Source organism: Aptenodytes patagonicus, chromosome 4 (assembly GCF_965638725.1).
Source record: "Aptenodytes patagonicus chromosome 4, bAptPat1.pri.cur, whole genome shotgun sequence".
Taxonomy (NCBI): domain Eukaryota; kingdom Metazoa; phylum Chordata; class Aves; order Sphenisciformes; family Spheniscidae; genus Aptenodytes; species Aptenodytes patagonicus.
In genome coordinates this window covers 1,185,898-1,210,393 of record NC_134952.1, presented here as the reverse complement: position 1 = coordinate 1,210,393, position 24,496 = coordinate 1,185,898, and the positions used below count along the sequence as shown (strand labels likewise).

The 24,496-nt window shown below is 46.6% G+C and overlaps 1 protein-coding gene across 3 annotated transcripts in view; it reads left to right on the top strand.

The window, feature by feature from the left end:
* The window catches only part of SFXN5 (sideroflexin 5), a 103,085-nt gene that overhangs the window by 72,294 nt on the left and 6,295 nt on the right, over positions 1-24,496 (top strand). For 2 of the 3 annotated variants that reach the window (XM_076335630.1, XM_076335631.1), the window contains exon 13: positions 8,376-8,493. The exons of the other annotated variant lie outside the window; for it this stretch is intronic. In XM_076335630.1, the coding sequence (XP_076191745.1) occupies positions 8,376-8,493 (118 nt within the window). The remainder of the gene's footprint in view (positions 1-8,375; positions 8,494-24,496) is intronic. 3 annotated transcript variants of the gene reach the window in all.

Sequence of the window (24,496 nt, the reverse complement as noted above, 5' to 3'; positions counted from 1 at the left end):
TCCATCACTGTTTAAGCCAGAATCTCTCCTGGCAGATGTCTCCGTGGAGCAACAGTGCTAGGAGGGTGGGCAGGAAAGGTTAAGGTTGTTATTTCATGTCCACTTATCTCCTGTCAGAGTTCTTAATACCAAAAAAACCCAAACTGCCCTGTCCATTGGCCATTCTCCCACCTTGCTTTCCAACACCTCCGCTTTTTCTCCTGCCCAGAGATGCTGTGAGCCTCTTTGGAGCCGTTGGGTGCCTGTGGCTCCTTAGGACACCCATCAGCGGCTCGTTGGGTGTGAATAATCCGTGGGGTAGGGATCACCTTGCCAGCCTCTGGAGACTGATTAGTGCATTGAAAGATGGGGGTGCTAAAGGGCTTGCTACCTTTGTCCAGACAGCCAAGCTGGAAGCACTCTTTAAACAAATCTGTTGATAATGGCTGCTCTAAAGCACTCCACTGACAAAGTAAATAGTAATTAGTGCAATTAGGGATTGACCCATAACTTCGGTTAGCCTTGTTTACCCTTGTAGAAACACCCCTGGGCAATTTTCTCTCCTTAAGGGAAGGGTCGGGGCTGCTTCTGTAAATTTGGAGACTGATTTTGAACATCTAAATTTAAAAATATAGATACAGTCTGGTACCTCTCTAGCACCTAGAGGCTCTCACCAAGATCGGTTCCTCCCATGGCCTGGGTGTGGGGAAAAACAGGGCAACAAACTCTGTTTTGGGAACTCTAAAGTAAGTTCTTTCAGCCCTTTTTGGCCAAAATACACTGTTTTCCTGGTTTTTTCAAAGGGGCTGTGGTGGTTCCCTGCAGCAGGGCACAGTCTTGGTAACACTTGCTGCAAGCCACTCTTTGGAGACGCCTGCTGGAGACACGCAAGGACAAGGGGTAGATTCCAGTCCCCCTAATTTTGTGCAAAGCATTTGATTTTCACTTCATGCTCCTCCTTGACAGAAGCTCTGCAGCCTCTTTCCTGCTTCAAGACCCTGTGTCACCCACACGGTCCCCCAGCCCATGATCTACCTGCAGGAGAGGTGCTCAGGAGTGACCATGTCTTACTCTGGAGTACCGTACTCTGGAGTACCTTACTCAGGGCTTGCTCAAAATCGTGTGTAAGAAGAACAGGGATTGTCACTTATCTTTGTACCCCAGCATCTTGGCAGCTTCCCTGCTTCAAATTCAGATGCGTGATTCTAGCCTTTATAATCCCATCAAAGCTGCTTTGCTGTTGTCAGTCGAGAGGACTTCTGTTTTCATCTGTCCACATGCCAGACACTTCAGAAATGCCACCGATTTGTGGATGTTCTTACCACAGAGCTCTTTCTTTTCGCCTTTCTGTCACAGTGAGGCTTTGCACCGAAGGGGCTGCGTGTGTTACCCCTGGCTTAACACGGGCACTGGTTCCAGTCTAACCATACCTTGGTGATTAGCTCATCCAGGAAGGATCACCCTAGAGGACAAACTGTTTTATCCATATAATTCAGAGGTTCTTTGCTATTCTGGTTATCAACATGAACAGTCAAAAATCTTTATGTGCAAAAATTCAAAGTTTCTAGAAATCTGGTCTGTAAATGATTGTCGTCACTGAGGACCACCATGGGTCTTGCTAAACATCCAGAAGCTCAAAGAAAACTAACAGTAAAATTTGCTTCGCACTTGGAGGCATCATAACTTCTTGTGCTGATATAAGGAGTTTTACTAAATGCACCTGTGCTCTGTGCAAGACTTACCGAAACTAATTTTATCTGTCAAGCAAATGTAGGAATACAGGAGGTTGTCTTCAAAAAGTCGTCATTTTAACTGATAGAAAGACTTAATTCAGGTTTACAAGAGAATACTTTCCTCTCCACCACCCCCAAATGAAACTCTGTAGATATAAAAATACCTGAGCACTGATTTTTGGCTGCCTAAATTCTACTTAGAGCTTTGTGCCTACTGTTTCATTTTCCATCAAATATCTTTGAATTCCTGGAGGCCCGTGAGTGAGAAACAGCAGGGATAGGGAGGGGGGTGCGGTTTGGCCAGGCAGGTAGAGGTGGTATCCCTGTAGGACATGGAAGCATCCACCTGACATGGAGAGCATCCCTTTCCATAGCTGAGGGATTCGCAGTCCAGGTGACAACTCACAGATCTTTTAAAGTGGTTATTGAAGGACACGGTCAAAGGTGCAACCTCATTTTGGAAAAAAACCTCGGAGCATTTGGTGAAAAGTTTAACTTTTTTAATTTAGTAGAATTTTAGTTAGACTAGGGCGTTTTTAATGAGAGTCATATCAAGGCATGCATTATCAATTTATTTATAGAAATCCTTACAGTGTCTATAAATGAGAAAGATGAGAGTGACGGCTTATTATTTGGAGGCTGGAGATCTGGAATCAGAAGTCGCAATCTGGATCCTCTACTAAGTCATTTGCATTTGGGGTTGTGGCGAAGGAGGAGAGCGATTCTCCTGCCTTGCGTTTAAGTCCAGGTGGAAGTGGGTGACAGTGCTGCAGTTGCGTGGGAGTTGCACCACCCCAGGAGCAAGCTACGTGCTCCCGGCAGCGGTTTTCAGATTCATGGAAAACTCGCTCCCTCGTTTTCGTCTCGGTATTCGAAAAGTTTATTTTAAGTGGCCAGTTCCTGGTCGTCGTCTTTCCACTTGGATCCAGGTCTTTCCTCTCTCTCAGCCATCTCTCCATCTGCATGTTTTAACTCCCCCAGCTGCCTCTCTCATCTCTTGTGCCATTTTTTTCAGCTCTCTTGGCTTCTCTCGTCTCTTTGCCTGCTGTGTATTTTAACTCCCAGGGCCGCCTTCTCTGCTCTCCAAGTAATTCAATGTTACCTCCCACTGCTGAGCTCCACAGCGCGCCATTCTTTCCCCATGTTTCATGCATTTCCTGCTGCTTGGACGCTCTGTTGAAGCAGCTAACATATAGAATCAATGTTTATTTTGAGACTGCATATGCCATGCGGGGAACACGGTGTCAGTTATTTTGTGCAGATGTATTCTCATTTAAGTTTTATAAATAATGTCCACGTTGGCAACTTTAATACGGAAAAATATTGGTTTCACATTGTCCATGAGACAAAGACGACTCATCTATGGGATGTAGTTGACTTTGGAGCAGACAATGGAAACTTCATTAGTACCTCCATGTCACAGAGATGTGGGGACAACTATGTCCACTGCATGAAGTTGGACTTCTCATCCCTCAGACATTTCCAGGATTCAGATGCTTCTGTGAATCTTTTTGTCTGGTAGTTATGATGAAATTTGGGAAATGGTGCAGGTTTCTCCCAGCCATCATCCAAGACTTCTCCAGTAGTCTTTGTCCGGCTTCCAACTCCTTGCAGAGTTGAAGCCAATCGTGCAGCTGGTCTATGTGTAGACCGTCCAGGTCTGCGTGTAAGTGCAACCTCAGGTTCTCCTGTAGGCTGAGCTCTGTGGCAGGAGAGCCCAAATCCAGTGGTACTTGGTTCATGTGGTCTGGGCAAGTGGTGGACAAGCAGACCACAGCTCAGTCCACCAGCAATGTGTGCTGTGGACACTTTGAGCTGATAGCTGGCAGTGGAGACTGAAGAACGTGAGCTCTTCTTATCTCCTTATCCTAAAGCCTCTTCTCTGCCTCACAGTACAAGCAACCTCAGAGGGTCTGAAGCACAGCAGAAGGTCTGAGGATGGTCTCCAAGAGCTCACGTATGTCAGGCTAGACAAGAGGAAGCCCTACAGCTGACTGTGCAGTGTTTATGAAGGAGAGAGAAAGCTGGAACTGTTGGCAATGGGCAAGAGCCGAGAGAGAAGCAGGGAGCAGAATAGTTGTGTCCATGAAAGAAGAGTGTTTCTACTTTCTTCATCTCCACACCATCCTGATCTTGTGGCAGAGTTGCCACAGCATGTCAGCATCCTCACGCAGCAGTCGTCAGGGCAGTTTTCCTGTAAAGGTCATAAAATTAGGAGGCTCCCAAGATGGATCAACTTTATAGAGCTGCTCTGGCTTAGCTAAGTCATTCTAACCATGAAAAATGGATTCTCTTGATGGATAGCGAGTGCTCAGCCCATGGTTTTTTTGGTGCTGGAAGGGAGTTTTCTTCAGCTTAAATCATGTTTTTCACTGCAGAAATGTGTGTGAGGTAGGAGGCCCTCCTGGACCTTGTGTTCGTGGCCTTTTGCTGGAGATATTCTCCTTCTGACAGAGTGTGCGGAACGTTTCCTACAAGTGCTTTTCCTCCTCTGAAGTGCAAAGTCTCTCCGTCCAGCTAAACCCTCGCTGAAGTTTGTTTAAACTAAACAGCTGCCAGCAGTGACACCTTAAACTGCTGTGGCTGTTTCCAGAGTAAACATTGAAACTGCTCCTTTAATTATGTCAATCAAGCACAAAAATCCCCCAACCTCACTCTGTTTGCATCTGCTGTGTCCTCTGGAGGGGGCACTGGGGCTATAACCAAGCGCAGGAGATGCTCCTTGGCGAGGACAGCGGTTGCCTGGCTGGACAGGACAGCAGACAGAGCTACTGGTCGCTAGAAGAGCTCAGGATTCCCCAGATGACCCAAAATGAGTGAGAAAAGCTCAGAAACACCCTCTGCAGACAGCAGAGAGACCTGACGGGCTCTCTGAAGCAGAGTCGTGGTACGGTGCCGGCTCTGGGAGGTTCTCAGCAGAACTGGGATCTGGGGTAGGACAACCACCCCGAAGTTTGTTTGCACATCAGGGGGGTGTTTTGAACCCCGGGCTCTGAGGAGCCTGGGATGCCTGGGGATACCCAGAGCTTCAGCCTCCAGCACTTTTCTTACCCCACTGGCATCCTCAGTGTCTTGCGATGTATGTATTAGCTTTGAACCTGTTTATACCAAACACTACAGAAACCCCACAGAATCTGTCAGCTGGGAGACTTTGGTTAACTCCTGTCATATTTAGTTTAGCATCTGACACCTCCTTCTAGACAAATACAGCTCTGGTTCACTGAACCTGATAACTCCTTTTTAGTACAGCAACTGACTTCCATATGGAATAAATTACAGTACCTCTTGAAAAACGCCAGAGGCAGCTGCCAAATTATGCAAAATTTAAACCACTAATGAACAATGTGATGAAAGTTGAATGAAGGTGTATTTACAAGATCTACAACACACTGTCTCTGCGGAGCAGATGTACTGTCTGTACAAGTATGCGTGTGTCTGTGCATATACCTACGTACATGCACACTCATGCATATTGAAATGTTATCCGTAAGGTCTTGCTGGTTTAGGTATATCCGTTAACAGCAGGCGCTACCTAGGATCGGTAAGCCAGAAGCTCCCCAGCGTGTTACTGCTTTTTTAATATCTGCTAGGCAAGTCTTACGAAGGCAAATTGCAGAACGAATAGGCATTAGGGGGTTTTGAAGATGGGTAAAGAAAATAATCTTTAAAAAAAAAGAAGAAAAAAAGAGAGAGGACGAGGGAAGTATTGCAAAAATGCATGTTCTTTGCCGTCCAAAGGTCGATGTCTAAACATGGATCATTTATACTAGCGAGGCAGACCATTGGTGCCAAAAATTTGGCTTCTAAAATTGGGAACGATACATACATATTATTGTCTTCCTACAGATTTCCAATGTGAGACCTTCTCTTGGTGCAAACTTTTCAATCCCATGTTGTCTAATCTGAGCCTGAAGCCAGTCCTGTCCTGTGTACATGGTGACAGTCTGTAAAACTACTGTTCTCGTATGAAAATAGCTTCAAGTACTTCTGCAGAATTACTGGTAGGGTAAGATGATACTTGCTCTTGTGAATATAGCGGTCTGCTTCAGAAGATGCCAATGGCAAAGTTGGGCTGTCAGGGGGATCTAAAGGTCCAGGCCTCCACTTCCCTGATCAAACCCCTTGGCAGAGCACACAGGGCAGCGTTGTAAACTAATTCACTCTTCAACAAATGGATATTAATAGTATTTATTTTTAATCTGCTATAATACTCTGCAATTAAACCCTTTGGAAACATCTAATCATTCACTTCCGATGGGGGGCTAATGGGTGAAAAGAGGGGTTTTTGATTGCATTTGACAGCTAACAAAATGCAGCATGCAATATTTAACTTAATACTCTTCTGAGATCTGTGTCGAGAGCAAAGATCCGAGGGACAGAAGAAAAGTGGACCTCTCGACTAATTATGAGTCATTTATTCTGAACTACACAAATTTTAGAATCTGAATCCCAATTAAGACATTACACTACATGTGTTAATTAGTCCCCTCTCCTTTTTAAATCAAGCCATAACTCTTCTTAATTAGGAGGTTAGCCGTTGTAATTTGAACTGGCCTGAGTTTGAAGCACTCCTGGAAATCACACCTGGGGGCTGTACCGGGGATCATTTTAAATTGGTTGAGTTTTTACTTGGGTGATTATAAGGTCCCCAACAGGGCAGTAATTAAAGAGGGTGTAGCTTCCAAATTAAGATATCAGGGGTGGTATAAGCAGTGATGTCTTGGTTCTAAACTGTACTCCAGGGAGGCTTGAAGGATGCTGGTCATACGATTTTCTCAGCAAGGGCTTTCATGGATCACAACAGCTTAAGCGGAAGAATAAATCGGTTCCAGGAGTTGCCCCTCTGCATCCTGGGGACTAGTTATCACAGCTTATTGATGACAATTCTTGAACGTTGCACTTGTTAAAGAGCGTGGAGCAAGGTAACCTGCTTTCCTGACTCGGACAAAATCCTTGTGGACTTCTGCAGGAGTCTTTTAGGTTAGATCGTGCGCTATGCAAAACAAAGTAGCTAAATATTGCAGAACAGAAGCTTGGCTTTCACAGCACAAATTGATAGGATCAACTCCCGTCTCGATAGCTTATTAGTGAGGAGCTGAGATATCGGAGGAGTTAAGGCTCTGGATCTTGTTTTCCTTCCCCACTTCCCCCAAACCTTCTCAAGATGAAGACAGCTTTCAGCAAGCATTGCTAGCAAAGGGCAAAGATTCTGAATGTTCAGACACACAGACAACGTACAGCAGGGTAACAAGTTCCCACACATCAGCTGCTCCGTTATAATTCATCAGGTGCGTGTTTGTAGCCTGCAGTAAACGTGGAGTAGACGGGGGTTGAGGTAATCTGTTATCTTGCATTGGCTGCAGGCACGGGCTGCATGGGGAGATGTGCCTGCAAAATCACTGGGGTGTGTGTGCCAAAGCAGGCTAGCGGCGTGCCCTGATGTGGGAAGGGTTGCTTGTCTTGTTTTTGGTGGGCACCTCGTCAATGGTGCGCATTAGATTAGAAATGCTTCTTAAAACCCCAGTGATGATGATGTTTAGCGGTTAGTGTAATCTGATTGTACCTTCCCTGACCAAAAGGGAGCTCCTGTGTTCACCCCAGTGGAAAGGCATTAACCGGCAGATCTTTGCCCATGTTTGATGGCAGGACACCGTGAGGCATTGGCGTCCTCAAGGTCAGGATGGACAGAGGAGAGATGCACGTTGGGACTAAGACCATAGCTGATGACCCAGCAGCGAATCTGCTGACTCTACATTGCTAATATACACTGAATATTCAAACAAAACTCACTATTAAGTCGCTGGTTTATATTCCCAGTTGTTTCAGATTGGTAGAAAAAAGTTGAATGACAGGTGTCCTTTCGGTGTAAATAGCTCCAGAACAAACCCCTCAAGAATTACATTTTTTCCCCTTAACGTTTGTACACTGTCTGAGGTCCTGTATCCTGGGATATACTTAACATGCTACCTTCTACCAGCTAAATGTTGTCCCTGTCATTCGGTGTTAATTACATCAGAAGGGTCACTTAATGGGTCGTTATCAGAATCTGACCTTGCAGGTATCTTAAAGTGTTTGCTGTTAACAAGCCTTGAACTCATAAATATCCTCTGGGGACAGCAAGTGTTAAAACGTCCTTATCACCCACTCTGCAGATGTTTGATTTTTGACAAATTAAGGTATTGTCAAGTTTACTACTTTACTACCCCATTAACAAAGTTGCGTGCCTTTTTCAGTACCACCGCGTGATAGGGCCGACGAAGTTCACAATATCTCTCAAGAACCTAATTTCCTTCTGCTCACTCAACAGTCTCCAAAGCCTTAATGCAGGTGACACCTGCGTGCAGCCAGATCGCCTCGTGTGCCGTTTACTCCGGTGTGAGATGATTTGAAATGGGGGAAGCGTGTGTGAAGTGAGCCTATTTTAATTTAGGAGAAGCGAGCACTTGGTTGGCGTGGGCTGTGTAACCCCAGCAGATGCAAAAGCACAGTGTGCAGGACTCGGGATCTTTTGTGGGTGAACTTGTTGATGACCTACTAAGAAGGAAACTAGACCAGTTAGGGAGAGGGAGACCAGTAGGTCTGGGTGAACACCAGTGTCCGTTCTGATGATGGCGTGCACTCACCTGGTCTATGAAATGGTCTAACGAAGCCTTTCCTTTCCAGAACATCACTCCTGAGGTCCCGTCCCCGGATGATTCTCCCAGTCCAAAGCCTTGTGTGCCTCGCTGCCTTTGGCCTGGCCCTCCCCTTGGCCATCAGTCTCTTCCCGCAGATGTCCGAGGTCAGTACATGTCTGGTCACTGCAGTGGGATCTCTCAGAGGGGCTTACCAATGCCACTGCTTGTTTTGCCTTCCTGGATAATAGTCTCATTCCTACGGGGCCTCCTCCATTTTTGGGTGAAGTCGGTTGCTGTCTTCTTCACTTGAACAAGTGCGGATTCACTGGGCAGGTGATGGTTACGTTAGTCTCTCCTGTTAGCGCATGCTGGCGTAGATTAATATCACACAGCTTTGCTGTGCTTTTAACCAGTGTTTGGATCATGTGGTGGGATGTGCAAAGGCCAAGTGCAGGGTCCTGCACCTGGGTTGGGGCAACCCCCGGTATCAATACAGGCTGGGGGATGAAGGGGTGGAGAGCAGCCCTGCCGAGAAGGACTTGGGGGTACTGGTGGGTGAAAAGCTGGACATGAGCCAGCAATGTGCGCTCGCAGCCCAGAAGGCCAACCGTATCCTGGGCTGCATCCAAAGCAGCGTGGCCAGCAGGTCGAGGGAGGGGATTCTGCCCCTCTGCTCTGCTCTGGTGAGACCCCACCTGCAGCACTGCGTCCAGCTCTGGAGCCCTCAGCATAAGAAAGACACGGACCTGTTGGAGCGGGTCCAGAAGAGGGCCACGAAAATGATCAGGGGGATGGAACAGCTCTGCTGTGAAGAAAGGCTGAGAGAGTTGGGGTTGTTCAGCCTAGAGAAGAGAAGGCTCCAGGGAGACCTTCTTGCAGCCTGTCAGTACTTAAAGGGGGCTTATAAAAAAGATGGGGGCAAACTTTGTAGCAGGGCCTGTTGCAACAGGACAAGGGGGAACGGCTTTAAACTAAAGGGGGGTAGATTTAGGCTAGGTAGAAGGAAGAAATGTTTTACACTGAGGGTGGTGAAACACTGGCCCAGGTTTCCCAGAGAGGTGGTGGATGCCCCATCCCTGGAAACATTCCAGGTCAGGCTGGACGGGGCTGTGAGCGACCTGATCTAGTTGAAGATGTCCCTGCCCACGGCAGGGGGGTTGGACTAGATGGCCTTTAGAGGTCCCTTCCAACCCAAACTATTCCATGATTCTATGATTCTATGGGATGTACCTGTCAAGCGAACAGAGGAAGAACTGAACAGAGGAACCTTTGCTCTACCCAGCAAATGCACCTTTTACAGGCAAGGGATGGTCATGTGTGATCCTCCTCCCTTCCATCGCATCCATTGTTCTCTCATGGGGTGGTCTGCTCCAGGCCTCTCCCATGTGGAGACATTTAGACTGTATAGTAATCAAAACACCAGGGATCAGGGGGACAACCAGGTTGGAATAAGGTGTTTTTTTAAACGTATGACGATAATGTTCTGCCTGCCTGCTTGCCAGTCAGAGGAGTGTCTCAGCTAGCACGGAGAATGTCTGGTCCCTCTTTAGTGATATCCTGGTCATGTCTGGTCAGATCACAAGTCAAGGGACATTGGTGTTTCTGACTGATGAATTCTGCTCTGAGACTCCAGCTGGGTTCGTCCTGTCTTGTCTGGGGACATGAGCTTAGTCAGAGCTGAGCTGCACCAGGGAGAACATGGTTCAGCTCACCCTCTCCCATGACAGTGGTGTTTCCTTGGTGTTAGCACAGTGAAAACAAGTCTTTGTCCATTAAGCAAAGAGCCTGGGATACATGTTTGATGTGGATGTACTTTCCCAGAGCTTCTTTGAGAGTTTCTGCCTTTTCATCATCTAGCCTGGCTCCGGGAGGACACAGCCTGGGGGTGAACAGAGGAAAACTAGCCAAGGAAATAGGCAGAATGACTAATGAAATCACTCATACCTAAGTTAGTTGAACAAATTGCTAAAGTGTATTTTTTTGGTAAGTCATTAATTTTGACCATTCAGTGTTTGGAGCTTACAGATTTGCAGATTGTAAATTTGTACATTTACAGGGAGGGTCACTATTATAAAGTGGTAAAACCTCTATCAAACAGAGCAAAGGACTTTGCTGAAGTTCTTTTTGTGTCAACTAGAACAGTTGATCAGAAATTGGTATCACAGTCTCTACTGGTTAATTCTTTTTTTTTAGGTCTTGGATGGGTTTATCCATGACTTCTAGCCCGGGAGTCTTGTTGTACACTTGTCTGCTAGACTGAAAAACATGTTACAAATTTTTTTGTTATTCTTCTAGCTGTTTACAGGCTGAGATAAAACTGTCCCTTATATTCAGTTTCTTAAAGAGAAGATTATCTCAATCTTGGAGTCTCTTGCTAAAAGACGTGTTTTCTGAAGCTTTAATGATTCATATGACTCTTCCTTAAACTTTTTCTAATTAGTCAACATCCTTTTTGGAGCAATTCCATAAGAACCAGACACGCTATTCCAGTAAGAAGTTGTACAAGTACCAGTTGCAGGAGCAATGTGATTTGCCTACGTCTACTTGAATTCATACATCCACAGAGCATGTTAGTCATTTTGGCATGAGCTCAACCTTAGCTCCTTGTCCATCAGTTTTTTGCTGTGATCCCAAGTTCTGCTCAGAGGCTTTGGTTATGAAAGACTGAGGAGTATTTCCAGGTCTCGCACCCGTTCAAGCTACGTGCCCAGAGTATGTCCAAAGTTCCTGTTGGAAGGAGACTTGGACGTAGAGCATCCCTTATGCTCCTATTTCCAGGAAAAGGAGCTTCACCCACCAGAAGGTAGCCATGGCCTTTCCTGGGAGGTCTCCTTTCAAGATAATAAGAGAAGCAAGACCACAGGAGGTACCACCAACCTCATTTACCCCAAAGGTGACATTGCCACCGTTCTCCCAAAATGGTGCCCCATGCCATAGGTACACTGTTTGCGTCCAGAGGCAATTTTATGTTTGACCATAGTACGTTGCACATTGACTTCTTTTCCACATATCTAGAGGCCTCTTAATTATTTACCACTGTCCCGGACTTTGTGTCATCTCAAGCCTTAAGCGGCAGTCATTGTGTATTTTCTCCCTTCTCACTGACGACGCACATGTTTAATAGCGTTGGCCAAACCAAACCATTCTTTCAACGTAGACAGGAAACTCACCCTACAATTCTGTTTTGAAATTTAGCATTTTGTACATTTCCAGTATTTTCTGTAGGCGTCGCTAAGCATGGGCTTCTCTGAAATAGTAAGTGCCTACTAAGGTCAGTGGGAACTAAAGTTTTGGTACCAGAATCTGAGGCATTCAGAGTTAAACACGTTGGGCTCTACAAAAATAATTATTCATTGCCTTAGTTTCTTTATCTAAAAATGAAGCTCACAAGGTCTTTTTGCCTTTTGTATTATAGCTTTATGGGTGACAGATAATTTATAATGTATAGTATCTGATATTGCAGCTTGAGAAATTGTGTTGATGCTAACAGCTGAATGAATTCTAGCCCACAAGGAAAATTAAGGTCTGGCTTCCTTCAAGGGATATTCAGATTGCAGGCATCAGGCAATGCTGAAACCATACAGCATCACTTGAAAATGACCTTCTAAAAGCAGATGAAATGTTATCTGCAGTGTAAACATGAATCAGCGCTGATTAGTAGATCAAACAGAATGATGTGCTCTCTGCCCACGCTTCATGTCAACGAAGAGAAACCATTACAGCTGGTGGTATAGCTCATTACCTACTGGGGTCTCGGCTCCGCTCAACTGGAGTTAGCTCCACGCGCACAGCTGGACCTCACATCTGTTGACACCAAGGAATCAGGTTCTCCATAGCAGCCTGGTCTGATCAGTCTTCCAGTTATGTTTGCATTCATTATAAAAATGTGGGAGTGTGTGTATAAAGGGCGTTCCTCCCATTCTGCAAAATCTCATTGAGGCTTTCTCAGTGGTCAGTGACCGTGGGGATGCTCAAGTGAGCAGAGCAAGTGATTTACCTGAAACAATCTCTCCAGAGCCATTTCTTCACAGTCTTGGATAGGAAATCGGAGTTTCCTTGCAAAGAGCATTTCTCAAAACGTGTCGCTTCTTGGTCACTCATCACTGGTCCATGAACTTGTCAGATAACTAAGTTAATAGACTTTGAGTGTTTGAACATTGACACCTCTATGTATGTATATGCATGTGTATATATGTACGCATGTGTGTGTTTGCTTTTTCTCATAACCGCAGTAGGTGAAGCAGCTATGAACATAACACGACTAAGACGATGCTGTTGTAATAAGCACTACCCAGGGAGTAAATTATTAACAACAAGATGTAATAGGCGTGTTCTGTTCCAAAAATATGATTATGGTCTGAGCAGCAACCCTTTCAGGAATTGTAAATGAGCCAAATTCTGCCCTTAATCACACATTCGCAGTCCTTTTTCTTTAGTCAGAGAGCAAACACAGAAGCTGATGTGTTATTAAGCGCTTGTTTTAGCATGGGAGCTTGACTGGCCGCCTTTGATCCACTCTTCTAAAGGGGCTCAAACTTACAGTTAGTTTTCAAGCAGAATTGAGCCTTGCAATAGATTTAATAAATGTGCTAGATAAATGCAGCCACCTTATCACATCAGCTGTAGCTGCTTCAGACTTATACCTGTTTTAAAGTAATATGAGAGAAATCAGAATTCAGCTCTGGTTGCATACAGGAACACCAATATCAACTAAATGAAAATTCTGGAGCTGAACAACCTTCATGTGCTGGGAAGGATAATGCATCCAGATTTTCTCTTTGGTCGGTATTTAGTCTAGCTAAGACCTCATACTTTCCTTGATTTTGTACAGATGGAATCCACTTTGATGTCTGCAATGGTGCTCCAGAATTACAGCTTGTTTCTCGATGTTATGGTTTTGAAGATCACCTTATAAAAATAAAACCGTAGTGTCAGCTGCAAAGACATGGGTCCTTAAGACTAAGCACGCTTAAGATGCTGAGAAATTTCACTTTTCATCCCAATATAGCGTTAACTCCAGTACCTAAATGCATCAATATGCATTAAGTAATTCACTGCTGTTAAGTTTAGGAGAAACATCTAGTTAATGCATTTAGCCCACAACCTCCAACTGCCTCCCATGCCCCCCGGGGAATCTCTTTTCTAGCTGCCTATCCTACAGCATCCCCACTGACAACTCCTACTCAGCTATGCACTGCCAATAGAAACAGCTGTGACAGTTCCAAACTGAAAATGGGACTTGTGCAAATGAAATTCAGCGTAGCAGCAAAAGAAATAACCATGGGGTTGCTCCACTGATTTTCCACCCTTTGGTCCCTGCTCATCCGGATCATTCATTTTTCAGCATCCAAGAGGGTGCTGTTGAACTTCCAGGGTGCTGCAAACCCACCGAAACTTGCCTCATCCCGTGCCCCATGTGCTGGATCGTGCTGATAAAGAAGGATAAACCCAGGTGAGAAATGGAGCTGAAGCAAGAGCTGATGGCAGCGAAAACCCTTTCGCTAGCTATAATACACGTGCCCTCACCACGGGTTAAGTTTAAAGGACCTCAGTTGCTGGTTAGGGCAAAACAAGCCATCTTCCAGAAATAGGCTGATTTCAGCTGAAAGCCTTTTCTTAAAAATAATCTTCCTTTTGGATCCCCAGGACAAGGGGAATAAACAGCCTAAAATCCAAGGCTGAGCTATTGTTTTCCAATCTGTTTTAGCCTTCATCTTGTTGGCAGGCTGCTTTAGAAAAGCAAAAGGTTAATGAGCCAATGTGCAGTGGGATTATTGCAGTAAAGATGACAGTGAACCAGTAATTACTAATTAGATGCAGTTTAACAGGAGGAACAAGTGAAATCTCCTCTTCACCAACTGTCAATAATTAGCAGATTTGGTGAGGTTGAAATGTGTCCACAGTTAAAAGGCTGATTTTTTAATGAAATGGCACTTGACAAAAGAGCTGTATGGAGGTCACAGCCATAGCCCTCGAGACGCTTCCCTATACCATACTTAGGAGGGAAATCAGATGCAAGACAGCAGGGGGTCCCCATGAAACCATTTCTCCCTTGGGATTACATTGCACGGGGGGAGGGGAGCAGGAGGGATTCTCTGCAGTAATTTTGTCCAACTTGGATGAGAAGCAAAGGAAAGGATTTGCCAGCTGCCATGGGGAAAAAATGTTTGAGAAGTGAGAAGTTCTGCGGTATTTCTTTGCTTCTGGGTCCGAGGAACGGTTTCCTGAGAGTCTGGTAACCTGAGTGTGCTGGCCAAAGTCTACCCTTGGGATGGAGGTTGGTCTTGGAAGGAACTCCTCTTAGAAAAGAAGTGGCACAAGGTCCTTAAGGACTGGCAGGAGGCTGGAAGCTCAGTGGTATGTGTCTCCCGAAGACTGCAAAAGATTCAAGCTGTGCCCTGAAGGTTTGGTTTCATACTGACACACAGGCAATGCTTCATCGTTGACTTCTGAGGCATTAAGAGGTTCATCTGAGGTTCCTCTCGTATGTACTGATCCAGTTTCTCTTCTGGCAAAGTAACTAGTGACATAGGCAAGAGTATCTTTATTTTCCACATGAACTTAAAATGCAGAGGTGATCTGTGTGAGCCTTTTTAATGCCCATGAAACTCTTTTTACTTGAGCAGAGCCCCCCAGGAATGATATGGAGTGGTTGATGTGGTTCAAGTAGGGCTGGAGAGAAAAGCTATGGTATTTGGAAATGTGTTGAGCCCTGTTCTGGCCTTCAGATGAAGGATGGTGCTTAGCAAGGTTTGCATCTGGTGTTCTTCGGTAAGGATGGACTCGGTCCTGTCAGAGGTTGGAGGACAAATGAATGACCCCTTCCAGAGCATAGTCCTGCGCCTGGAAGGGGAAAGTGATGGGAGAGGAGGTGACGTTTGGGGAACAGCAGAATGATACTGCCATGGCTGCACACAAAGGCTGGACATGGTTGCACAAAACTCATATGTAAGTTGCTAGCCCATCTTTTATAAGAAATAATAGCCTAAGGAAATCATAAACTAAGTCTATACTGGTAAACCCAGCAGGGTCCGAGCACGAGCTGGGTCACTGGCCCATGGTGTCCAGCCTGGTTTTGTCTGCATCCTCTGTGGATCAGTTTTGGCTTCCCAGATAATGCTGGAGGGTAGCGCTCTCAGGGACTGCTCCCAACGAATAGAGCCTCCCTCTTTGGGGGAAGAGTTTGGCCGTATGGATGCAAGCTGTGCCGTACCGGCTGTCCCCAGAGCCTGAGACTGGAGTCTGGTTCATGTTGTTTCACGCAGCTGTAGCCCTGCCTGTCCCCTTGCAAGTATTCAGGAAGTTGTGGTGCCATAATTTTAGTCTGGGACCTCTCTAGGTTAATTTGATTTATGACTCACAGGGCTTATTTGAGCTGAGTTTTGACATCAGAGGACCATGGTCTTAATCTTGCGTTAGAGGAGAGTCATGTCTTCCTGCACCATGACAGGACCATGCCTCAGCTGAGCAGTGGAAAGCAAAGAACTCTTCAGCCTTTGCTTTAAGTGTCTGAGACTGTTGCACACAAAGCAAAGAGTACATCTGTCCTCCCGTACTTCTGATGGAGCCTACCCTTGCTGTCAGCCTGGGCACGGACCTGAAGTCTGGAGACTGAAGTGTTTGTCACCAGCTCTTTTCGTGACAAATCATTCCCTGCTCCAAATCAAATCACAGCCTTGGCCATGAATCTTCATGAAGTCACCGGAGCAGCTCAAAGCACCATGGGACCAGTCCCCAGTACTCAATTCTGCTGTCTCAGTAGCTCACGCAGAGAGATGGGACCTTAGTCACGCAGCACAACCCTGTATGTCTCAAGAAGGTGACCGTGCAGTAACCGCAATCTGCTGAACAGGGAAAATTGGCCTGAGGCTGCTCGCTAAGGGATGAGCAGTGAACTTGAACCCAACTCTGGGCTGAACAGCCAATTTTTTGGAAAGGTTTCAGTCTCCCTTGCTTTGAGACAGGAGTGCTTTTACCGTTTGCTCCTCTGACGTCTCCCTTCCTTCCCTGCTCTCACCAGCCCTCTCTGGTTGAGAGCGTCAAGCAGAAGAGAAGACGTGTTCCCGGCTTAGCCCCCCTTCCCAGCCCCTAGCTCAGGTTTTCCTTCACCTGCGCCAGCTGTTGGGGCAGGGTTTGCAGACCCGGCGCGTGTTTCCAGAGGAGCCAGACTTCACACACTGCTTCCCCCTTGGCCCTACCCTTTGGCTTTCCCTTTACACCTCCACTGCTCTCCCCCCTCGCCCCCCTCGGCAGCCTGGCATCTGCAGAACACCTTTCCTGTCAAAGCAACCAGGGAAAAAAAATAAATATCACAGTAGCTTGTTTCCTGTGCTGCAGATTCCCTCAACAACTTTTAGTTTCCTTCTAATTGCATTGCACAGGAAAGCTGCTGCCCAGGAGCCCGCTAGCACGGAGGAGTCTCTGCATTACTGGAAGTATTTAGGTGGCCTGAGATGATTTGGCTGGATTTGTACTTGTGCTTAGGCTTGCAGAGAGACGCGCCGGGAGCTGGAAGGGTCTCTCCAGAGGATGATGATGAGCTGTTATCATTAACTATCGCAGTAATTGTCGGTGTTATTCCTGTGCTCTGTAGATGCCCATGGACTGTTCCCAACCCGTCATAGGCCTCCTACACAGGTTATTCTGTCAGGAGCAACCTGATCTAGTGGAAGGTGTCCCTGCCCATGGCAGGGGGGTTGGAACTAGATGATATTTAAGGTCCCTTCCAACCCAAACCATTCTGTGATTCTATTCTATGATTCTATGACTTGCTCTTGGCTGCTGACATCTGCCCCAGTTCCTGCTCCCACCTTGAGTTTCTCTGTCTCTGCCATCGTCTCCAGTGTGACACAGACAGAAAGAAGCTTGGAGCTTTTGCTGTATTTGCTTTAGAGCTTGCAAGGTCAGACTACCCTCCATACTATAAGCTTCCAAGTCAAAGTTGCAGCAGAGCTTTTTGGGGAGCTCAGGCATATTCAAGTCAAGGACACAGGCAGGCTCACGTGCTCTAAACCCCCTTCTCGAGCACACCTCCCAGGTGAAGGTATTCCTAAACACATGGGGACGCTTCAGGCTTAGTAGTCCTCTCCTCCGCTTCCAGTGGTGCTTTAGCCTGAGTTGCTGAACCAACTGCCACAAGCTCCCTCCTGCTTCAGGGACAGCTTCAATTCAGTGTTTGACGTTTCTGCAGAGAGCTTCTAAAAACCAAACAAACCAAAAATTCTACATGACTGTGACATTCTTGTTCCCCCCAAGTCATGAAACCCCCCGAATTCTCATTATTGTATTGTAACTCCTCATCACTACTGTGTGATGCTCTTTTAAGTTATTTTTCTGGGACTGTAGCAGGAGGACAGGGAAGATGTTGTGGCACAGTAATTTCCTTCTGCCCCTCGTCCAGCTGGATGTGGCGGCGGTTCCAGATGCAAACCCATGGGTGGTAACCTCACAGAAGCAGCATCTGCCTTGTCGCAGGGCCACCTCCCATTTCCCAAACTCATGGCATACTTCGTTGCAGCGCCCTTTTGATTCATACCCTGGCACAACTGAAACTCCTCTTGCTGTGGAGTCACTTACCCGAGACATAACCAGGAGAGGAGGAACCAGTTTCGCAAAGCAAAGAACATTTCTGGATCAGGACATCTCCCCTTTCCATGTTTGGTTTTTTTTTTCCCACTTCTTTCTCAAAATCAAAGCGTTTCCCATGACTACTCGCTCCCCAATGGGCTGGGGTTGGGAGGTCTCAGTCACTTCTTCTGGGAGCAAATGTCCTTCTTTCCAAGAGGAAGAGGAAGGACCTGGTCTTCAGGGGCATCAGCTCCACCATCACTCTTTACGAGCCCCTAGGAAACGTTGGGGTGGTTAGATTTACAGCTGCTCAGCCTGTTTGCACCTCACGGTGTAATTATTAGGCTCAATGACATTTCTCGTCTGGGGAAGGTCACGAGTGAGCAGTGCTCTGATTGATTTGGAGCCTGTGTCTTTGTTCTCACGTTCCCTGTCCGAGAGGCTTTGATTTGTGACCGAGCTGGTTTTTGAAGTCTGCTCGTGAGAGTGGTCCTTTGTTTCATGACCAGCGTTCGCAGGAGTCAAAGGTGCTGAAAACTTTACACGATCTGGCCCTAAAATCGTAACCTGGACCAGCAGAGCTTGTTCTTGCTGGGAAGCGACGGCTTGAACCGAACTGTTATTTGTGGTCATTCGAGGTGGGTGTGGGAGAAAGGACCCTTTTGTACTGCCCAGGGGCTTCAGCAGCGGTGTCAGACAGGATCTGGTTTCATGTTTATATCTCTGTCCCTGGGATACAGGTTCAAGTATGTAAACTATCTATCCTGCAAGCACAGGCTCCTGCAGGTGTGTGGGTGCTAGTGGGCATAAAAAAACATTCCTGACACCATCTCTTTTGAGGAGTCTTCACCTCCTGATGGCTATAAGCCATTAGGAGTCAAAAGAAAGAGCTGACATCCGACAACTCCGGATAAACAGCTAAACATTAACCCTTAAAGTGGCTCGAAAAACATACTTAAAAGGCACTTTGTGGAAAGAAGCCATTTTTTTCCAGGCCTGTTAATTGCTGTCTTTCTTCAGGACACCTTTCAGCAGCACCTACTGTAAACAGAGCGGCTCCTCCCGAAGCACTTCCCCCAAGGATTCCTGCCCTGCTCCCCGGGGAGCCTGCGGAGATGGCCGCCCCTGTCTCCTCCTGCCCTGTGTAGTCCTCCTGCGGGTCTTTGGTTTTGCTGGTTTCTTCTTGGCCTGAAAGCCAAGACCTTTCCTTTCTTTCTGATGGCCCACCCTGAAAACTCAGTCCCCTTTCTTGGTTGCCATCAGCCTCACACCGGGTTTGTCCCCAGCTCTTCTCCGGCTGTTGCCTGGCTTACCCCTCTCTTTCTGCGTAGTGTTGGATATGTCCCTTTCTGCATACTCAGAGACAGTTGTTTTAGCTCATCTGAAGCAACCGTAGCTCAGACTACTCCAGGTGAGACGTTATGAGCAAAGGAAGGTGGCCAGTTGTCCAGACTTGCCTGCTGTAAGCATGCTTACTTACTGCAGAGAATGCCTTATTAATCACATTTCCCAAGCACAGTATATATAATTATCTGTAATTGCTTTTTAAATCATTTGGATCTAGCAGCCTGTTTCTAGTGAGGCTGTCAGCCCTTCAAGAGAAGGAAATGTGGTGGAGGTTGGGATCCTGAGGAACTTGCTTCTTTAAAGCAACAAGGACATCCCTAAATCCTGCAATACTCATCATGCTCTTCCTCCTTCGTAGCAGGAGAACTGCAGGGTTTGTTGTTCTCACCAAATAGCAACAAATGCTCTCTTACCAGATTCTTACCAGATTGGACCTAGTAGCTCATTTTCATCAAAAGGGAAACTTGCTACATTCATAATGTCCATATTCAAAAGTAGAATTGTTTTCTTCCAGAAAGGGAGAGATGACTTTAACTCTTTTTGTGGATGCCTTTATTCCAGCAAGGAGCAGCGACCCTCAACTCTGCAGTTTTGGGCATTCTCAAGATCATCTTTTAGGTGGGTTGATGACTTTTCCACCCATCAGTTGGCTTGAACGTTCCCCAACAAAGTCTACATCATGTAATGTGAGGCTTCGTCCTTGAGGCCAGGAGGAAGTTTCTTTTGCCCTACACGCTATAGACTGAATGCCGTGCACAAACACTTTTGGGAGAAAGTCCTCTGCTGAAGAAGGGTCCTTACCCCATGAGGCTGAGGTCAGAACACCTGTGTTTCTGCTGTGGTACCAGCCTAAGACATTGTCGTGGTTTAATTTCAGTCGGCAACTAAGCACCACGCAGCCGCTCGCTCACTCCCCCCCACCTGGTGGGATGGGGGAGAGAATTGGAAGAGCACAAGTGAGAAAAACTCGTGGGTTGAGATAAAAACAGTTTAATAATTGAAATAAAATGATAATAATAATAATATGATAATAATAATAATACACAAAACAAGTGATGCACAGTGCAATTGCTCACCACCCGCTGACCGATGCCCAGCCAGTCCCCGAGCAGCGGCCCCCCCGGCCAGCTTTCCCCAGTTTATGTACTGAGCATGACGTCCCATGGTATGGAATGTCCCTCTGGCCAGTTTGGCTGTGCCCCCTCCCAGCTTCTTGTGCACCTCCAGCCTTCTCAGTCGGTAGAGCATGGGAAGCTGAAAAGTCCTTGACTAGTGTAAGCACTGCTCAGCAACAACTAAAACATCGGAGCGTTATCAACTTTGTTCTCATCCTAAATCCAAAACACAGCACTGTACCAGCTACTAGGAAGGAAATTAACTCTATCCCTGCCGAAACCAGGACAGACATCCACCTCTCCAGAGCTCCCATAGAAATTAATTTAGTGTGGCAAACTGAGAGTTTCTCTCATGAGCACTTATCTCCTACACACGAGCAGACCTTCTTCTCCAGAGTAAAGGAGAAAAAGCATCTTAGCTCCTGCAAAGGCCTTTTGTGTGGTTCTTCGCTTCATGGAAGACACATCATGCCATGGTCTTAGCTTCTCTCCATCACAACTTCACTTTGATTCTTTGTTCAGTCTCATGCCTGAGCTTCTACGTTTCTCTGTATGGGTGGTAAGTCTGCGTTGCTTGTGCCTTACCCCTTGGTCCCTTGCGAAGCATTGCAGAACAAGGTGCCATACTCACCGGGGACACAGGCTGGCACCTCCTGGACAGCAGTGACTGCGTGAAAGGAAGGAAAGCCCTTCGCCTTCCTGGATTGCTAGAGAGAACTGGAATTGTCTCTCTTTCTCTGGAAGACAGACAGAAAGAATGTTTTTTTGATCTTGCTATTTGAAACCTTATGGTCTCAAAGCCTTTATTTGGGTTTTTTTGGTTTTTGGGTTTTTTTAAATACTTGAGGTTACTGGTGCTGTGGGCAACCCTCTTCTTTCCCATAAGACTCAAACCCACAATTTTGCAATGACTTGGAGATTGTGTCAGGTGGGGAGTTGACCTTTCAATCTGTTTATAAAGCTGGAAGACTTGAGAGGGTCTGAGAGCCGTGTGAGCCCAGTGCTCACCAAACCCAGCTCCTAGGAGTGGCTTTCATTCATGTCACCATGCCTGTTCATCGTTGATGTCATCCTGAGACACCAGAAGGGTTCCCATGGGGAACTGGAGGGTTAGAGCTGGTATCTTACTGGTGGACTGGTTTGGGGCAGTGAACGAACACGGGGGCCGGAGCACAGGAGTGAAATGCGGCTGTTGAACTGCTCTGCTACAGGACAGGCAGGGACACGCCGAGCAGTTGAAGCTACCTTGCAGCCTTAGGTGCCTGCTGTCATATATTATTATTCCACCTGCTGACACTGTTATCATCAGTCATTTCTAGAGCACCGGAAACAAACGTGCCGCTGGGCGAGGGGAGCTCATTGCCACGTGGGTAGTTGTGCTCTGCTCCAGCCTGGTCGGGCAGTAGCCTAAAATGCCATTTTTTCCTTCTTCCCATCTGATTAAAATGTCGGGGGGTTTTTTTGATAGGCATATTATTTTTCTTGAGAGAAGCTGTGATACGCTAATTTGCAGCTCCTGAAGCTGAAGTTAAAAACTCCCACCCTTGATCATAGAATCATAGAATCGTTTAGGTTGGAAAAGCCCTTTAAGATCATCAAGTCCAACCGTAAACCTAGCACTGCCAAGTCCACCAATGCAGTGGTGGTAGTTGCTGTCCCATAACTGACCCATAAATCCTGCAAACTCTTCTGCTCTGCTTCTGGGCAGAGTCAATTGTTCCCATTTAAGGCGAGGGCAGTAACGTCTTAAGCCTTGTAGCTGTCTCAAAAGCAATTGCACATCTCTATCCAAACATCTGTTGAGCATGAGGAATATTCCTACTCGTCTCGATACAGAAACCCGATGGCACCCGAGGTGCTGCTGACACTTTGCATTTCGTGCTTTGCTAAAAGCAGTGACGTTTTCAGAGGACGGTGCAGAGGTGTCAGTGGATGTGATAAGAGCGTGAATAGCTTGTGGCACTAACACCGTCACTGACATACTTTATATCTAACGGATGTCATAGCAGGGTATGCGTGGTGCCACATTCAGACCCTTTCCAGCCTGGCCTGAGAAGAACCTCTGTTTTCTGCCCTGCCCTACAGGCAGCTGAAGGTAGATGCTGGTGGTCAAAGCATCCATGGCAAAAAAGAGAAAAATCTTCTGAAGCAGATAACACTCAAGAGCCAGAACAGCCAAATACTCCAACTTTCCTCCTTTTTATTTCAAGGAGGGAAGAGAAAATGGAGATAAAATTATTTTCAAGCAATGGTCCTTTTTAATGCCAGTTCTAGGTATGTCCAACCAGAGGTTAGACAGCAGCACTGAGATACATCTTTGGTGTAAATGTACTGGCCCCAGGTCCTGTCAGAGGCAATGCATTTCTCTCTTGCGCTTCAGTGTAAGCCTGGTTCACTGTCTGCAGAGAAATGATGTATCCCTAAAAACTTACTGTTTGGAAACAGGGCTGTGAATCCAGAGCTGTTTATGTGAAATCCCCCACAAAACTACTACACCGCAGGGATTTAACAGGTTACCCACCTGCTAGACACATGGCAGTAGTTCCAGATTTGCAGTCAAACAAGAAACTTTGCAAATTACCTGGACTGCCTGAGTTCCTTACTTTACATATATGCTGAATTACACATGAATCCACTTATATGGTAGTGAAAGGGTAGTATGAATCAAATGCATGCCTGAGCTTGTTCTTATCTGCTTATTCCTGAGCTGTCCTTATCTGCTACTGGCTTTGCTTTACTTCCAAGCACATAAGAGAGGAACTCCTGACTCCATGAGTGTGTCGGCTCTCCCAGCGTGGTGCATCAGGGGTTTAGTTGTGTCCACGGTTGTAGGCTCTGATCACCTGGGTGAGGCTGTGCCGTGACTTCATTAGAAATATAAGGCACTAATGGTAGTGGTTGTCTTGATGCAGGAGTACGTGACAAATTTTAATCTTTTTCCTAAATAGATGGGTCCAGAGCACCAGAGAGGTTTAATATATTTGCTTGTGCAGCAGCTCCCAGCCCTCAGTGTCTTCTCCTTCCAAAGCTGCTACCTTCCCAGCACATCTTCTGGTGGTCTCTTCTCTGCCCTGGACCACACCGTCGCACACCCCAGGTTGTGTGGATGTGCCGTGCGGATGCACAGCCTTTGCGGCGCTCTGCTTGCAGCGTGCATGGGCTCTGCCCGACCAGCAAGGCTGCTTCCTCGGCGCAGCCCCGGCTGGAAAAGCACATCTGCCCTGCTCCTTGCAGCATGGTGGCCAGGGAGCGTCGCGAAGGCTCTTAGGGAATGTCAGTCCCCGGGTGCAGTTGCATACCTCGGCGTGTCAGACAAAAGGAGATGATCAGAGCAGGGATGGCGAGAAAGGAGGCTCTAACCCCTCACCGGGGAAGCATTTGGTGCCTCCGCACCAGCGGGTACACAGCTCGTTGATCCCTGTGTTTCGGGGGGGTCCAACCTCCCTGCACCGACCCCGAAGTCGGCACTTTTTTGGGAAGGTGGATGATGTTGAACCCGTGAGTGGGCTCCCACCGAGCCACAGGGCTCTTGTATCCCAGGGGGGGCCGGATTCGGACATGTTGCAACCAGTGATGGGTGGAGGGACACCCGGCTGCTGGGCTGTGAGCGGCGGTGGTGGCTTCCCAGGCTCTGGTTATGTTTTGTTAATATTTTAGCCAGCATCAGGGATGGAAATGGAGTTGAATAACTTGTTTCCATGTTTTTGAGGAAAACATTTTGACTAGATATGGTGATTTCTCTTATGAAAACTGAATGTTTCTTTAAAAGAGGGGGATCTAAAAGACTTGAGAACAAAAAATGAAAAGAACTGTACCAATCAACTCTTAAGTTCAATTTTTATTATTAATTTGAAGGAAAACCTAACAAAATTGAGGTTTATCTCAAAATCCTTTTCCCCCAGCTTTGTGATTTGGCCAGCAAACTGAGTATCAGTTATTTATGAAGTTATTTGTTACCATGTACATTAGGCATGAGACCATCTCTCAACCAGTGTGTCCAGTTTTGGGGTACATAGGTTTTTTTAACTATGTAGAAAAACTGGGAAGTGGCCAGAGAAGAGCTTTAACACCGGTATTTCCAACACTGATCTGCCTTGCAGAGAAGCAGCAGGAGTTTTGTCTATAAATTTTAACAAAG